Source organism: Chiloscyllium punctatum, chromosome 2, assembly GCF_047496795.1.
Source record: "Chiloscyllium punctatum isolate Juve2018m chromosome 2, sChiPun1.3, whole genome shotgun sequence".
Classification (NCBI taxonomy): Eukaryota; Metazoa; Chordata; class Chondrichthyes; order Orectolobiformes; family Hemiscylliidae; genus Chiloscyllium; species Chiloscyllium punctatum.
The window spans coordinates 34,989,636-35,007,875 of NC_092740.1; the positions used below are offsets into that span (position 1 = coordinate 34,989,636).

Sequence of the window (18,240 nt, forward strand, 5' to 3'; positions counted from 1 at the left end):
TAACCAAGCTCCAAGTGTGCACAGCAATATGTTTTCTTAAATGTTTCCAGAAGGTATCGCTAAAGTAATTATAGCAAAATGGGAGAAAATTACAAGAAAATGGAAACTTACAGTTCATTCTAGGATAAGATTGTTTATTAACTTATCAATAATAAATATTAACTGTTTTCCGATGTCATAACAGGCTGCAGCGAGCAGTCAAGAGGTAAAAGAAACTAACAGTTTTAAACTTTGTTCAGCACATGTTCCTGGCATAAGCCCTTCTTCAGGAATTCCTGAAGGGCTTATGCCCGAAACGTCGATTCTCCTGCTCCTTGGATGCTGCCTGACCTGCTGCGCTTTTCCAGCAACACATTTTTCAGCTCTGATCTCCAGCATCTGCAGGCCTCACTTTCTCCTTGGCACATGTTCTCCCAAACATTTGCTTGAGAGTGAGTTTAATTAGGTGATGTTGTTTTAGTTCTGAATTCTGTACATGTTCATAAATACGTTCAAATTACAAGCATTTTAAATAAATCAAAGTCAAGAAAACATTCAAATTTTTTGAAGCTCTTAATTTTTAAAATACTTTGAAGCAAAATTTTATTTCTTAAAAAAGAAATAGTTAGCAGCCTATTTATCACACTAAATTTCTTTTACAAATTTCAACTACATACATTCAGTACCGGGGTTCTCTTCGGGTAGTCAAAAACAAATTTTGAGTTATTAAATTGCTTCACTTCAGTGTTGTAGTTGCATTCTTCCACAATGTTGTATTGAACTCAGGATGAATAAAGGAAACAAAATTTCTCACAGAGAGTCTTAACCAAAGTACTATCACTTGAAATTAGAAAGTAAAACGGCTGCAGAGAAACCAGGCCAAACAATATTTGACTCAGTTTACAAGAACAGTTTGGTCATTTGTTTTTACCCATTTAAAGATTAATAACTGAGGAAAAGCATCCTTAAAAATCAGTTACACATTATTGCAAAATAACGTAGTTGTAAAATATTTGACTCACTAGGAATCCAGTAAATGGATTGGAGCATGTGCAAGGACATGTAATAGCTACTTTGTCACATTATGGCAGAAGAGGAAATGTTACTGGATGGAAATGGGTTAAGAAGGTGTAGACACATGTAGAGGATTGCTGCCATTCTAAGCCTCTAGCTTTCACTTATCCTATTTTCCAAGATGCTTAGGAACATGGCCCTGTGCATTTGAAAGGGATGCTCAGTGGGAAGGAAGATTGCAATGGTCTAGCCTGTGGACATGGGTATGAATTAATCATTACCACACAATACTTCAGACAGGAAAGTCAGTTTTCCCTCTGGCCAGCTTGTTTCACATCCACACAAAAAAACCCGAGAGACTGAAAACAAAAAGTTATATTTAAGCTTTCCCAAAGATCAAGATTAAAAAACAGTGCTGCAAGATAACAAAAAATAGTCACAATTTGATTTAGAACTCAGCAGTTAGAATTCTTCTCCAACAGGGGCTTTGAAAGTCTGAAACAGTTTCAGCTTTGAATTACATTTTAAAATGGCCTAAAATCTGCAGTGCTTGGAATCAAAATTCAATACTGAATTATTACCCAATGCCTGATTTATACAGGAAAGAAATAGATTTTTTTTGTCCACAAAAGAATGCTTACATGGATGTGGATACTCAGTCACTGAATTCATTTTTTCCTTTTAGTCATCCAGGGTGACTAGTAGAAAAGCTCACCACCATCCATAATCTCCTCACAATGTTCCCAGCAATAAGCACAATTATCAAGCTTGAGGATACATACTCCCTTCCAACTGGTCTACTGGGCTTTAGAAGGTCAAATTAGATTAAATACTTTAAGTATTGCAGTAGATTATTTTCCAGTTGACGAATTCATCATAAAGACACTTTCAAATATGGTTGGATTTTATATTGGTGGGATTGTGAGCTTGGAGGTGCTGAACCGTGTGAAGTTTGGGACCTCAGATTGGCAATACATTTGATTAATGCCTTCATTATTATCTTAGGAATTTAATGTCAATGTGAAGCATTTTAGCTTTTGTACTGATACTACATTTGTGCAATAAATGAAGTATGAAAGTGCGAGGCTCCAAAGCAAAGCAGAACAGAACTCTCACCTCCATCGAATGTTACCCTGGTGCCAGACCAGACCCCACTTTGAGATTTAAGCTGTATAAACACTAGACGGTAAAGGTCATTATACTCTTATGAGGGCTGCCTTCTCATTAGAGGAAATGACTGGTGGCAGTTTAACACTTCAGGTGAGGGAGGGGTTGAGAAGGTGAGACATTCTAGATACCTCAGTCAGTGTGGGAATTGAACCCACACTGTTAGCATCAATCTACATCACAAACGAGGCATCCAGCCAACTGAGTTATTCAGATTACCATTGTAGGGTTAGCCCAAACAATCTTCGAGGAGAAAGTGAGGACTGCAGATGCTGGAGATCAGAGCTGAAAATGTGTTGCTGGAAAAGCGCAGGTCAGGCAGCATCCAAGGAGCAGGAGAATCGACGTTTCGGGCATAAGCCCTTCTTCAGGAATGAGGCAAGTGTGTCCAGCAGGCTAAGATAAAAGTTAGGGAGGAGGGACTTGGGGGAGGGGCGTTGGAAATGCGATAGGTGGAAGGAGGTCAAGGTGAGGGTGATCGGCCGGAGTGGTGGTGGGGGTGGAGAGGTCAGGAAGAAGATTGCAGGTTAGGAAGGCTGTGCTGAGTTCAAGGGATTTGGTCGGAATGTAGTCCATAGCAATACGACGGTTGGAGGATGAGTGCCTCATCTTCCACCTAGGAACCTTCCAACCACAGGGGATGAACTCAGATTTCTCCAATTTCATTTCACCTCCCCCCACCTTGTCTCAGTCAAATCCCTCGAACTCAGCATCGCCTTCCTAACCTGCAATCTTCTTCCTGACCTCTCCGCCCCCACCCCCACTCCGGCCCATCACCCTCACCTTGACCTCCTTCCACCTATCGCATTTTCAACGCCCCTCCCCCAAGTCCCTCCTCCCTACTTTTTATCTTAGCCTGCTGGACACACTTTCCTCATTCCTGAAGAAGGGCTTATGCCCGAAACGTTGATTCTCCTGCTCCTTGGATGCTGCCTGACCTGCTACACTTTTCCAGCAACACATTTTCAGCTTAGCCCAAACAATCTCAGCTGTACTATAAATGAACTAACAGATACGGCATTCATGTCTATTTATTTTGTTTTGCTTTACTTAGGAGTTTACAAAGAAGTCTTTGTCTAATACATGATATCAGTGTTTCTTTAATTAGGGTGTAGAAAGGACACTGTGTGAAAATTCAAAATGAATGGGAAACTGACATTTGAGGGAATATATAAAAATTTGCATGCATCGTGGAAATAATTATTCAAGTAGGGAATGATGGGGTTTGAAAATGGCAGTCAAACTCTGGGATGCAGAACAATGTTTTTGGCAGAGTCTGGCAAGTGACAAGTGATAAGACTTCACATTCCTGAGTGTGGAGACTCGTGTGTAACAGCTCAGGTGTCTGAATACTATTTCGGTGCTTCCACCAGTTAAAGGTTCTTACTAGTGTTAGAGAGGATCATTTTAACCTCTTGAGCAGTGTCCTTAACTCTGAGCCAGAAGGCCTGGACTCATGTCCCACCTATTCCAGAGATGAGTCATAATATCCCAAACAGGTTGATTAAAAATACCTAAACATACAGTGGATCCCAATTTAAGTTCATCTGAAGTTTCCGTTGTATCAATTGACAAAAATATTCTCTGATATAAAGATTTTAGTAAAAGCTTGTAAATATATTCAGTGTGTCAATCTCATTGAAGTTTTAATATCTGAGATAGTGTCAAGAATACCACATTACATTTAGATTTCAGTAACATGTACTTTTCAAACAATTTGCAGTTAGATCGCTAAAATCATCTGAAATTCTAGAAATAAATACCTGTCCAAAATACTTAAAACTAATTCCCCACATGATGTGTGAACATTTAAAGACATCATATTTTTAATAGTCCACCTAGGCTGTCTGATGCCTCAAAACTCATGAGTCAATAGTAACAGAAACAGCTTTATTGATATCTCGAAAATAATAAATTAAGGAATTTGCATATAAAGGGAGCCAGTGAAAAATCCAGATCTGTGAAAAAGTGATAGTTATTTACAAATTGTGCATTGTTTGAATAAATTAATAAAACAATTAACTCTTATGTACAACATACAAAAGTAATGTTAGCCTGAACATTTTTATTCATTTTTCAGCCAATAGCCTGTTGCTGGCTCATATGATTTTGTTAAAAAAAATTAAATGTGATTCACCAAGCTAAAGCTAATTGAAAAATGTATCCGTCTGCTTCTCTTAAATTTCGCCAGTTTAAGGAGCTGATTTAGATTAAATGGACCGTTTGACCAGCCATCACAATCTCATACTTGACAAAGCAGGGAGACCATGCTCCCTCTTCATTTTGTGTTACTGCCCTGCTGGGACTCCTGCTGTTTTGAAAATGGTCTGCAAGCAATACACTTAACAACAATTCTCAGAGAAAATAATCCTGTAAAGCTATTAGCACAATATTAGTGCTCATCTAAACACACATACTGTGCAGGGGTTGCAGGGTGGGGAGGGGTGGAATCAATTAAAGGTAAAGTTAATCAAATAGCAGTCAAGCCCTTCCGAATATCAAAATCCCTAGCTCTATTGGAACAGCTAATGACAAAACGCAGTAAGGAACATCAAAAGCTTGTGCATACACACTCTGCCATAAAATCTTGCTTGACTCAGTCATCATTACACATTGAACCAAATGTCTGATTCAGCCATTCTCAAACTTTGTCAAATCAGATACATCAAAACCTTGCAGCCTTCCAAAAACAATATTGACAGTGACAGATCTGAAACAAAAGCTCTTACATTGTAGTTAATTTCCACAATATTTTCTTTATCTCTGCTCCAGGTTAACATTCCCCATTACTTTTGAATCTTTCTATTTTTTTCAAATATTCTTACTTTCCCTTCACTTTTTCTTTTTGTTTGGTCATTTTTTTTTTAAATTCAAGAGATTTCTCCCTAATTCTTAAAAATGCTGCTGCACGTGAAAACTGTTAAGAAAGATCCGGAAGCAAGGCAGGCACCTCAGTCAGCTGAGAAGCAGTCAGCAATTGCTCCTTTCAAAATGAAGCCAGTAAAAGAGCTGCTGAATGAAAGCTGGACAAAGCCAGCATGGGTTGAACGCGCTGACCAGTAACGTTCAGAACATCCAGAGTGTCCCGAGAGAAAAATCAGGGTCTTGACTGCCGATGAGGGTGTGAGCCATGCTAGAAATCTACCAGCGGGCACTGAGTGAATAAAACAGTGGCTTCAGTCATGATGTTTGCTGCAGCTGAGTAGTTTGCTACTGTCACGCTCACAAATGACAAATGGCCAATTAGTTAGGCATTCAGTGCACATATGGTTCGGGAGAGGGGAAAGCAAAGAGGGAAAATAGAAAATAAAGAAAACAAATCCATGACTTTACCAGGAAAATGCTGGGAACATTTCAAATAAGACTATTTTCTAGATCGTTTGATCCACAGGAATCTTGCCTGAAACTTGAAATTCAGACAAAAAGACTGACCAGAACATATTGCTTTTGAAATCTGCTATTCAACAGCCATTTCAAAACGTACATCTCAGCATTTAGTTCATCACTTTGTATTTCAAGCATAGCAGCTCTTATATATTGCAAATACCTGATTCATGAATTTTTCAGAAGTGTAAATTACCTTACCTTCACTTGCTCTTCAAATACAACTTGATATACTTCCTTTGGCATGTATAACAATCCTAAGTCTAGGTTACTGCAAGTAACACATTAAACCTTCTTAAGAGATCTGTACATACCTGTATTCATGGTGATAAGAGGACCAGCTGTTCTATTCCAGAGAATTCAGTTTACCCCTGAAAAATAAATAGAATTCAGCTGCTTTACTGCAGTCCAGACCAAACATGGCAATGTAAAACAATGCAAGAATCCTTCAGTGATTTGCAAATCGTTAGATCGTTCCTTCCAAAAACCCTCCTACTTGACGGGCTCCTGTCTTATTTATCAGAACAGATTGGAATTTATGTTATTTAACGGTGATACTGCTGTCCTCATATTGGTGCTATGTATCTGCAAAGGAATGTTTATAAATATGACTGGTGTGTCAATTACTCCACATTATCATATAAAAGAAGTCTTTATCTCTGTTAGTATAAATGCTTATTATAAATCTCATACCAGTCAAGTGAAATCCCACACAGAACTAGATGAAGCAGCTTCTCAAGACTGTGAAACAATAACATTATAATGTACTTCTAAACTCCAAGGTATTTGCCACTAACATATCAACTAAACACAGCAAGTGTGCCTCGTTCCATAATGTGTATGTGGCTGTGGAAAGAAAATAAATCACATGACTTGATAAAGTACACTATGCTCCCAAGATACACGAGGACAGAAGTAGAAGGCAGGAAATAAAAAGGTTGGGGAACATGCTAAAGCTGAGAATCTGCTGGGTGTAACAATACAAATTTGAATTGTTTTCTTCTATTTCTTAATTAACAGACTGATTCTGGGCAGGAAAGCTGGAGGATGCAATTGGGGCCCTTTAGGATTGGTCAATGGCAATTAATAACAGAAGATGATGAGAGACTGGAACTGGGTGGGGTCAGCCATGATGGTGAGAAGCAACGGGGAGGGAGTAACAAGAGGGGGTCTTGGGCAGAGGTAGGAAATAAGCTTAATAAAGCAGAGAAACAAGTGAAGCAAATAGAGAGGGTGATAGGGCATGTTCATTGTATGGAGTGGCCATTAGTGTTGAGGGATATTGCTGTCAATGTGTTGCTTTACATAGAGAAAAGAAATGTACAAATATTCAAGGTTCATCTTTGGAGGAGACAAATGGAACAACAATCGTAAATCCAGGCAGTAGTTTATTCTGTTTTTCACCCCAGGATGTTCAGCCAGTTTGCTATTTCTGCAATAATTGTAAATTAGTTACAAGTATTTTTTAGAGTCTCGCTTTTTTTTAATCTGAAAGTTAATCACAAAGCTGAAAAAGGCCTTTTTAGATTTGTTTATGGGATGTGGATGTTGCTGGCTGTACCACCACTTCGTGGCCATTCATAGCTGCCCTTGAGAAGATGGTGGTGAGCTACCTTCTAGAACTGCAGCAGTCCACGTGCTCTAGATGGTCCCACAATGCCCTTAGGGAGGGAATTCCAAGATTTTGACCCAGCAACAGTGAAGGAACGGTGATATGGTTCCAAGTCAGGATGGTCAGTGGTTTGGAGGTGAACTTGTTCTCATGTAGCTGTTGCTCTTGGCCTTCTAAATGGTAAATTTGTAGATTTGGAAGGTTGGAAGCTAACTCAGAAGCTTTCTTGTAGATAGTACACACTGTTGCTACTGAGCATCGGTGATGGACAGAGTGGATGCTTGTGGATTTGGTGTCAATCAAGTGGGTTGTTTTGTCCTGGATGGTGTCAAGTTTGAGTGTTGTTGGAGCTGCACCCATCCAAGCAAGTGGGGAATATTCCATCACACTCCTGATTGGTGCCTTTGGATGGTTGTCAGGAGGTGAGTTGCTCACCACTGTATTCCTAGCCTCTGACCAAGCTCTGGTAGCCACTGTAATTATATGGCTCTTGTATGTCAGGAGCAGAAAGTTTCAAAATCAGAAAGTCATGATACAAATGGCCAGTGATACTTTGTGGAACCACATACAAGCAACTTTTGCTCAGCATTTATCAACATTATATTTTTAGTGCCACCAATAAAAATACTGTCTGTTACATTTCACTCCATGAATGGCAATCAGACAGGAAAGAGAAACACCAGAGGGTATCCATAGTTCAATGGGGCCACAGACACGACAATTTAAATAAACCTCAATACTACATATATGTTATCTTTCATTTGAATATATTACAGTAGATAATAAATAGCTGAAATATATTGCAGCCTTCACATTTTAAATGGTGATTCTTAACAATGTTTCTCCCTTCTATCCAGTCCTTTCACACTTATTAAAAGGGAAATGTTGTTATCACTGGATTCTGTGTTGAGTGCTTGAATTCCATATAGGCAAAAGCATGCAAATAAACTTGGTTGTTTAAAAACTAGTTTGAAAATCTGACACGGAGGACAGAATCTTATTTTCTGGAGAATAAATGTGGAGAAAGGCCTGAAGCGCAAGGTACTTCCCCTCGGGAGCAGACTGGCTTTTTCAGCAACAGTCAGAGAGACGTCCTCTCACCTCAATGTGTTTTCATGCACAGGTAAACTACCAGTGGTCAGCAAGCAGGAAATTGTGCCCCTTACTGGGACCTTCTGGGCTTCACCTTCCAGTTAAAAGATGCCCAGGCAGCATTTCACTCTGTGTGAAGCCACAAGCATCACTCATGCTCTGCCCATCACCACTGCCTACCCTTGGGCTGTCACAGACCTGGTTAAAAAAAAGGAAATGCCATAATTTAGGGATGCCTCCCTGAAGGTTCCTGTGAATGCTGAGCACCAGAAAAGGGAAGTGCTTTTTCGCAAGGATGGTGACAACAGGCCAGCTCAAATAATGCAGACAGGGGGGAGCTTTGGAGGTCAATACCCATGGCCAGCTCATGGAAACCCAGTACTGGACAAGGATGAAGTGTTGTGCCAGGCTATGTACCACAGCCTACCCAAACGTTTGTGCCTCTTTGAGTGAGGTTTATCATTGTAAGGGTGCCACTGCAGAGAACTGTTACACAGAAACTGTGCGCCAGGCATCTCCAGTTATCTCGCAAACAATCAATATCTGAGACTTCATTACAGCTACTGATACAGCATGACTGGCCCCACAGTGGCGCTGCTTCTCACATACCTGCCAGAGCTCATACCTAAAAAGGAGATATAGCACTAAGTGGCTCATTCACTGACAGCTCACTGACCCCTCATTACAATTAGGAGAACCTGCAACTTTTCGCCAAAGGTTAGCATGAGACAAGATTCTGCCACTAAGGCTTTGGGATAAATACCACTCAGGATCATCAGACACACAGGCCATATGATGCTTTGCTAATTTCCAGCAACACTAGCTCTTTCACAACACTGAACCATTTTTCAATCAAAATCATTTAACTCCTAATTTCCCCTGCACCATGATCTTCTGAAAAGCAATACACAATCAGAGCTGTAGGGATTGACATGTCTATTAGTATCCATGGAAGCAGTTAATGTCCCTATGTTGATGTCTCTTTGTGCTTATCTCCTTCTGCAGGAATAGAATGTACACAAACAACACCATTGTGCAATAATGCATGGAATAAGGGGCTTCATCCCTTCCAGGGACAGGCTGTTGAGCTGACTGTCAAACAATGGGACTGTGCTTGAGCTGAAAGATGGTCTGCCATCTACAGTCATCTATTGAGAAAGCGTTCAAGCAGCTACAGCTCAATAAAACCTGGATGTGAAGGTGCCAGGTGTTAGACTAAGGTGGTCAAAGTCAGAAGTCACACGACACCAGGTATAGTCCAACAGGTTTATTTGAAAGCACAGCTTTCGGAGCTTCGCTCCTTCGTCTGGTGATTGTGATTTCAAATAAACCTGTTGGACTATAACCTGGTGTCGTGTGACTTCTGATTTTAGATTAGATTAGATTACTTACAGTGTGGAAACAGGCCCTTCGGCCCAACAAGTCCACACCGCCCCGCCGAAGCGTAACCCACCCATACCCCTACTTCTACATTTACCCCTTACCTAACACTATGGGCAATTTAGCATGGCCAATTCACCTGACCTGCACATCTTTGGACTGTGGGAGGAAACCGGAGCACCCGGAGGAAACCCACGCAGACACGGGGAGAACGTGCAAACTCCACACAGTCAGTCACCTGAGGCGGGAATTGAACCCGGGTCTCAGGCGCTGTGAGGCAGCAGTGCTAACCACTGTGCCACCGTGCCACCCACGATTTTGTCCAATAAAACCTTGGGCAAGTGTGGCCACTCACGACATGAACACACCTTCATGAACAGAATGTTCTTAGGTCCTGAATGACAAAGGTTTCAATGGGAAATTTGGGATAATTACGATGAGCATGTCAAGTGAAGCCTTTCCCTACATCAAGACCAAAAGGTGTGATTTTCCAACCAACACCCAGACGGCAAAAGGAGATCCTCACAAGTGCAGCAATAGGCCTATTACCAGCAATTAGTGCTCGCTAATATGTCTTAATTACTTAATCATAATATACAGACTCTCATTCTCCCAACTGCCGCATAGAGACTAGACACCAAGAATTCATAGTATGAAAGTCTGAGCAGGGTCCTAACATCTGCAGCTCATTGCTTGCTCTTCTCAACATCCATCTTGAGTTGAAGAGCAGAGAGGTTATGTTGCAGCTGTACACGGTGCTGGTGAGGCCACACCTGGGACTCTGTGTGCAGTTTTGTCTCCTTACTTGAGAAAGGATGTACTGGTACTAGAGGTGGTGCAGATGAGGTTCATGAGGTCGATTCCAGACTTGAGGGGGTTGGCTTATGAGAGCAAACTGAGTAGACTGGGATTATATTCATCGGAATTCAGAAGAATGGAGGGGGGCGGGGGGGGGTTTGCCGTATAGAAACATATAAAATTACAAAGGGAATAGATAAGATAGATGCAGAGAATATGTTTCCACTGGAAGGTGAAGCTGGAACAAGAGGGCATTGCCTCAAAATTAGGGAGAGCAGATCTAGGATTGAATTGAAAAGAAACTTCTTTGCCCAGAGGGTTATGAATCTATGGAATTCCCTGCCCAGTCAAGTAGTTGACACTACTTCAGTAAACGTTTTTAAAGCTAGGTAGATTTTTTTTGAACAATAAAGAAATTAAAGGAGACGGTGAATGGGCAGGTAAGTGGAGCTGAGTCCATGAAAGGATCAGCCATGATCTTATAGAATGGCGAAGCAGGCTCGAAGGGCCGGACATCCTACTCCTGCTCCTGGTTCCTATGTTTTTACATTCTTGGATAGCCAGTATACCAACATGATAGGGCATGTTCCATGGGCAATGATCACATGCACCCCCATATCTAAAGATGTTGGCATTTGACAGACATTAGCTTCACCACATCCTCATGGCCCATCTTCGATCCATTTACAATATGATTCTGCACTTCAGTTCAGCACTATGGAAAGCTCAGCCCATTCCCTTTCATTGCAACACTACTGCAAAGATATTTTGTACACAGGGACAGCCACCCAGCTCACAGACTGGGCTAGGGCCTATCTCAAAGCTGATTGCTCATTCTTAGTGCACATTCCCTTTGCACCCACTGTGATGCTCAACGCATCCATGTTTGTCCTTTTCACTCTATGCCTCCTCAGTCTCAGCTTAAAGGCTTGTGGCACTCAGGTCTTCCCTTGCTGTTCAGTGCAAACAGTCAGACAGGTAACTTGACGTGACGGTAGCTTGACGTAATTATCAGCAGTCACCTGTCAAAGGGTCGAACAATATGCTGTAATTCACTGTCCTCTCTCAATGTCACACCTAATGGGCTGTATATCAACTACATGGCCATGTCTCAAAGCCAAAAGGCAGTATCCCTCAGTTAAGCAGGGTTGAGCCTCAGTTAATCAGTCATGGGGTTCGTCTGATAGGAGTACAGGGGCATGAGCAGCGTCAGTCAGTCATAGCCAAGCGTCATTAAAAAAAAGACAAACAGTAATTTAAACCTATGTCACCTATGGCTCACAGTTCACGCACAGACTGCAGTGAAGGGAAAAGGAGTCTGCTCACTTTCTATACAACAGTGCAAGGAACAGGGGGACAGCCATCACAGAAAGCCAGTTCCAACAGAGGACCAAGTATTATCTGCTGGATACACATGGAACCATATAGACATACAGGACGGAAACAGATTCTTCGGCAAATCATCCATGCAGACCAGGTTTCCTAAACTGAACTTGTCCCATTTGCCTGCATTTGTTCCATAGCCCTCTAAACCTTTCCTATCCACTTCACTCCACAGTTATAGATGCATTCATTCGCCCTCCCTCCTTAGCACATCTCATTACCCAACTGTGTGCTCATACTTAATACCCAGCTCCCAACCTTGCTTGTTCTATAGCCCTTATTAGTGTTCCTTTCCCCAATACATCCCACCTGGCTCTCTCCATTTCCCAGGATCTTTCCAATGTCCCAAAAGTTCAAAGTTAGGACTTCAACTTTTGGATAGACCAGATCTAAAAGTTTAAGTCCTAAATTGGAGAAAGGCTAATTTTGATGGTATTAGGCAAGAACTTTCGAAAGCTGATTGGAGGCAGATGTTCGCAGGTAAAGGGACGGCTGGAAAATGGGAAGCCTTCAGAAATGAGATAACAAGAATCCAGAGAAAGTATATTCCTGTCAGGGTGAAAGGGAAGGCTGGTAGGTAAGGGGAATGCTGGATGACTAAAGAAATTGAGGGTTTGGTTAAGAAAAAGAAGGAAGCATATGTCAGGTACAGACAGGATAGATCGAGTGAATCCTTAGAAGAGTAGAAATGAAGTAGGAGTATACTTAAGAAAGAAATCAGGAGGGCAAAAAAGGGACATGAGATAGCTTTGGCAAATAAAATTAAGTAGAACCCAAAGGGTTTTTAAAAATATATTAAGGACAAAAGTGTAACTAGGGAGAAAATAGGGGCCCTCAAAGATCAGCAAGGCGGCCTTGTGTGGAGCCACAGAAAATGGGGGAGATACTAAATGAATATCTTGTTTCAGTATTTACTGTGGAAAAGGATATGGAAGATATAGACTGTAGGGAAATAGATGGTGACATCTTGCAAAATGTCCAGATTACAGAGGAGGAAGTGCTGAATGTCTTGAAACGGTTAAAAGTGGATAAAGCCCCAGGACCCGATCAGGTGTACCCGAGAACTCTGTGGGAAGCTAGAGAAGTGATTGCTGGGCCTCTTGCTGAGATATTTGTATCATCAATAGTCATAGGTGAGGTGCCGGAAGACTGGAGGTTGGCAAACGTGGTGCCACTGTTTAAGAAGGGCAGTAAGGACAAGCCAGGGAACTATAGACCGGTGAGCCTGACCTCGTTGGTGGGCAAGTTGTTGAAGGGAATCCTGAGGGACAGGATGTACATATATTTGGAATGGCAAGGACTGATTAGGGATAGTCAACACGGCTTGGTGCATGGGAAATCATGTCTCACAAACTTGATTGAGTTTTTTGAAGAAGTAACAAAGAAGATTGATGAGGGCAGAACTGTAGATGTGATCTATATGGACTTCAGTAAGGCATTCGACAAGGTTCCCCATGGGAGACTGATAAGCAAGGTTAGATCTCATGGAATACAGGGAGAACTAGCCATTTAGATACAGAACTGGCTCAAAGGTAGAAGACAGAGGTTGGTGGTGGAGGGTTGTTTTTCAGACTGAAGGCCTGTGACTACAGGCCACAGTGCTACAGGATTGGTGCTGGGCCCTCTACTTTTTGTCATTTACATAAATGATTTGGATGCAAGAATAAGAGGTACAGTTAGTAAGTTTGCAGATGACACCAAAATTGCAGGTGTAGTGGATAGCGAAGAGGGTCACCTCAGATTACAACAGGATTTGGACCAGATGGGCCAATGGGCTGAGAAGTGAAAGATGGAGTTTAATTCAGATAAATGCAAGGTACTGCATTTTGTGAAAGCAAATCTTAGCAGGACTTATACACTTAATGGTAAGGTCCTAGGGAGTGTTGCTGAACAAAGAGACCTTGGAGTGCAGGTTCATCGCTCCTTGAATGTTGATTCGCAGGTAGATAGGATAGTGAAGAAGGCGTTTGGTATGCTTTCCATTATTGGTCAGAGTATTGAGTACAGGAGTTGGGAGGTCATGATGCGGCTGTACAGGACATTGGTTAGGCTATTGTTGGAATACTGCATGCAATTCTGGTCTCCTTCCTATTGGAAAGATGTTGTGAAACTTGAAAGGGTTCAGAAAAGAACTACAAGGATGTTGCCAGGATTGGAGGATCTGACGTACTGGGAGAGGCTGAACAGGCTGGGGCTGTTTTCCCTGGAGCGTTGGAAGCCGAGGGGGGACCTTATAGAGGTTTACAAAATTATGAGGGGCATGGATAGGATAAATAGGCAAAGTCTTTTCCCTGGAGTTGGGGAGTCCAGAACTTGAGGGCATAGGTTTAGGATGAGAGGGGAAAGATATAAAAGAGACCTAAGGGGCAACTCTTTCACACAGAGGGTGGTACGAGCTGCCAGAGGAAGTGGTGGAGGGTGGTACAATTGCAACATTTAAGAGGCATTTGGATGGGTATATGAATGGGAAGGGTTTGGAGGGATATGGGCTGGGTGCTGGCAGGTGGGACTAGATTGGGTTGGGATACCTGGTCGGCGTGGACGGGTTGAACCGAAGGGTCTGTTTCCATGCTGTACATCTCTATGACTCTAAGTTTCATTCTCTACCATTTCCACCCACCCTCCCAGTGAACCTTTTCTGTAGCTTCATCCTTCCTTTTTTTTATTTCAACAATATACTTTATCCATAGAATATATTTATATAATTACATAGTCACTATGGCAATTTGGTTCTGTACAGTCTGAGCATGTTGAGGATAAACAAATGTTGACTTTCCAGACAATTCCAGCAAACAAACTCACTTATGCAAAACACTATTTACATATAATGGAGTCACCAGCAGAGTCTGATAACTGAACAGACCCCCAGTGTATTTGGCAGCAAGACCTTAGACAGTGGTCTTTCCCCACTGTGCCTTGACAGCAGCTGCCCCAGGCTTTAATGCGTCCCTCAGCACGGAGTCTTGGACTTTGGAGTGTGTTGATGGTCCCCCTTGGTGTGTGTCCCAGGGAACAGACCAAACATTGCAGAGTTTAAGTGTTAACCACAACAAGCAAGACTATATACAACTGAGACTTCTCATGAGCTGGTTGACAGGGGGAGGCTCACCCTTTACACTGCAATTGTTTGAACTAAGAAATATCCTGGTTATGAAAGAGCTATGCAACTGAAGGGGCTCGTACTCACCAAAGTTTGGAAGGAGAACACTTCCCTGCCAGGTATGATTAGATTAGATTCCCTACAGTGTGGAAGCAGGCCCTGCAGCCCAAGCAGTCCACACTGACCCTCAGAACAGTAACCCACCCAGACCCATTTCCCTTGAACTAATGCATCTAACACTGTGGGCAATTTAGCATGGCCAATTCACCAGACCTGCACATCTTTGGACTGTGGGAGGAAACTGGAGCACCCAGAGGAAACCCATGCAGACACAGGGAGAATGTGCAAATGCCACAGGCAGTCACCAGAGGCTGGAATCAAACCTGGGACCCTGGTGCTGTGAGGCAGCAGTACTAACCACCAAGCCACCGTGCCGCCCCCTATGTGGCAAGTATTTATGATTGTGTTTCTGAACAGACAGGTTCACAAGATTGCGCATGTGAATGTAATTCCCCTGGACTGGGGGGAGGTTAATGACTGCTCATGACATGCTGATGAATGCAAAACAGATTCCCAACCACGAAGGTTGAGAAAGTTGACCTGCCTTAAGCGTTCAGAAAACTTAATTTGCAAAATTTTAAACCTAATGTCAGGAAAGTGATTTTTCTTTTGCTGCCCAGCCTTCTAATTGCTGCAGGCAGACCCAGAAGATTCCATCCTAATAATAAGCATGTTATACCATGGTATTAAAGCAGGAACTATAAGTACCAACAGAGTTGCATTCCAAAAATGAACTCCAATTATGCAAAGCAATTTAGATATCGTCACTGAGAGGCCATTTACAGTATTTTAATTGAAAAATGCTTAAACATACCTTCCTTCTTCGTTTTTCCAACCCTCAGTTGATTACCTTTTTTTAGAAAAAGGCATGGAACGATGAAGCTATTTCTACTAATGCTTAATTTATAATTAGACAAGTTCCCTACTACTTATAGGTATCTAGAAAGCCTCAGTACAATTTTAAAATTTGAATGTTTTCAGAGACTGGAGAACATACCTAAACTACAGACTGCCAGCATTCTTAAAATATTTCCCTCTGCCAAAAGACAGGAACTAGACTTGACTTTTTCCTAACTTGGACGGACTTAAATCAATGTCAGAACCACATGAAGGAGGCAGTGGCGAAACTGGCTGAACAATGAGGACTGATGTCTAAGGCAGGTTCACCATAACAATGATTAATGGACACAACAGCAGTAATTTAAGGTTCTAATTACATGGAAATCATTATTCACACTCCATTTTGGGAGTCCCCAGGGATGAGAGCCTTATCAGTGCCTAAGTCAGCAATTGGTGGAACTTCTGTTGATTGTTACCACTCTAGAAAATACCTTTTTTGCTCTGGGAGTTTTTTTTGGTTGCCATTTTTCTGAAATGCATCTATTACAAACCCTGTTATCGAAATATGTCTGAATTTAGACTTGCGTCTGCTTTTGTTACTAACTTAATGGATTATGAAATTATTTTAATTGATTACAATGACTACCTTTCATTATTACAACAAAATGTTTTGTTCTCTTTTCCTTGTGATTAAGTCCAAACAATAGGGCTGATGGTTATTGTTTTCAGTTGCTTTGTTAAAATACCCGCTTTTTAATCCAATGCTTTCTTCATATTCTGAATCCCTCACACTCAACCAAACCCCACTGACTGCATTGTTTTGGTTCTGTATGAGATATCTTTTTCTATCTCAGAACTGTCTCCATGGGCAATGTCCTTTAGTCATTATCTTGTCGAAATTTTCAGACTCGTAAATGTTTTAACTGGTTAAGTATTTTTATTTCTGCCAGCGAGATCCAATTTTGCAAAACTGCTTCATCAGCTCACTGAATACAATTGCTGAAACGATCCTTGAAGTCCAGAAGACCATAAGACCATCGATATAGGAGCAGAATTAAGCCAATTGGCCCATCGGGTCTGTCCCGTCATTTATCATGACTGATATGTTTCTTAACACCATTCTCCCGCCTTCTCCCAGTATCCCTTGATCCCCTTACCAGTCAAGAACGTATCTTTGTCTTAAATACATTCAATTACTTATTACCACAGAAGGCTGTGAAGGCTGAGTTCCACAGATTAACCACACTCTGGCTGAAGAAATTCCTCCTCATCTCAGTTCTAAAGGTTGTTCCTTCATTCTGAGGCTGTGCCTCGGGTCATAGTCTCTCTGACTAGTGGAAGGATGTTCTCCATGTCCAATCTAACCAAGCCTTTCAGTCTTCTGTGAGTTTCAATGAGTTTCCCCCCCCCCTCACCTTTCTCAACTCCATAGAGTACAGACCCAGAGCCCTCAACTGTCCCTCATAAGACAAGTCATCCATACCTGGGATCATTCTTGTAAACTTCCTCTGGACCCCCTCCAATGCCAGCACATCCTTCCTCACATACAAGGCTCAAATGTTGTCTGACCAGAACCTTATACAATTCAGCAGGACATCCCCAAACTTGTAATTCTCACATTCTTGAAATGAATGCTCACAATGCAATTGCTTTCCTAACTGCCAAATGATCCTGCATGTTAACCTTAAGAGAATCCTAAACTAGGACTCCGAAGTGTGCTTCAGATTTCTGAAGCTATTACCCCATTTATAGCCTATGGCTCTGTTCTTCCAGTCAAAGTGAGTAACTTTTCGCATTTCCCACATTGTATTCCATCTGCCGAATTTTGCCCTCTTTCCAAGCCTGTCAAAGTCCTCTGCAGGCTCCCAACCTCCTCAACACTACCTGTCCCTCCACCTATCTTTGTGTCATCTGAAAACATAGCAACAATACCAATAGTTCCTTCGCCCAGATCATTAATCTATAATGTGTGGAATTCTCTTCCACAGGAAGCTGTTGGGACCAATTCATTAGATACATTCGAGTTGGAGCTGGACATGGCCCTTGCAACTAAAGGGATCAAGGGGTGTGTGGAGAAACTGGGAATGGGATACTGAGACTGCATGACTAGCCATGATCATATTAAATGGTGGTGTGGCCTCGAAGGGCCGAATGGCCTACTCCTGAACCCATTTTCTATGTTTCTATGTTTAATGTGAATAGTTGTGGTCCCAAAACTGACCCCTGCGGAACTTGACTAGTCACCAGCTACCATCCTGAAACAGACCACTTTATCCCAACTCATTGCCTTTTGCCAGTCAGCTAGTGCTCAATCCATACCAATACCTTGCCCCTAACACCACTCTTACCTTATTTAGCAGCTCCTTCTTCACCCACCACCGCAGCACCTTGTCAAAGGCCTTCTGGAAATACAAATAGACCACATCCACTG

The 18,240-nt window shown here is 41.9% G+C and overlaps 1 protein-coding gene across 26 annotated transcripts in view; it reads right to left on the reverse strand.

Annotated features, from left to right (window-relative positions):
- The window catches only part of sorbs2b (sorbin and SH3 domain containing 2b), a 485,383-nt gene that overhangs the window by 181,286 nt on the left and 285,857 nt on the right, over positions 1-18,240 (reverse strand). For 25 of the 26 annotated variants that reach the window (XM_072595463.1, XM_072595454.1, XM_072595483.1 and 22 more), the window contains one exon: positions 5,859-5,915. In XM_072595463.1, coding sequence (XP_072451564.1) covers positions 5,859-5,868 — 10 coding nt within the window. In that variant the 5' untranslated portion in view covers positions 5,869-5,915. Of the gene's footprint in view, positions 1-5,745; positions 5,819-5,858; positions 5,916-18,240 lie in introns of those variants that run through there. The other variant, XM_072595571.1, reaches the window with a different exon arrangement.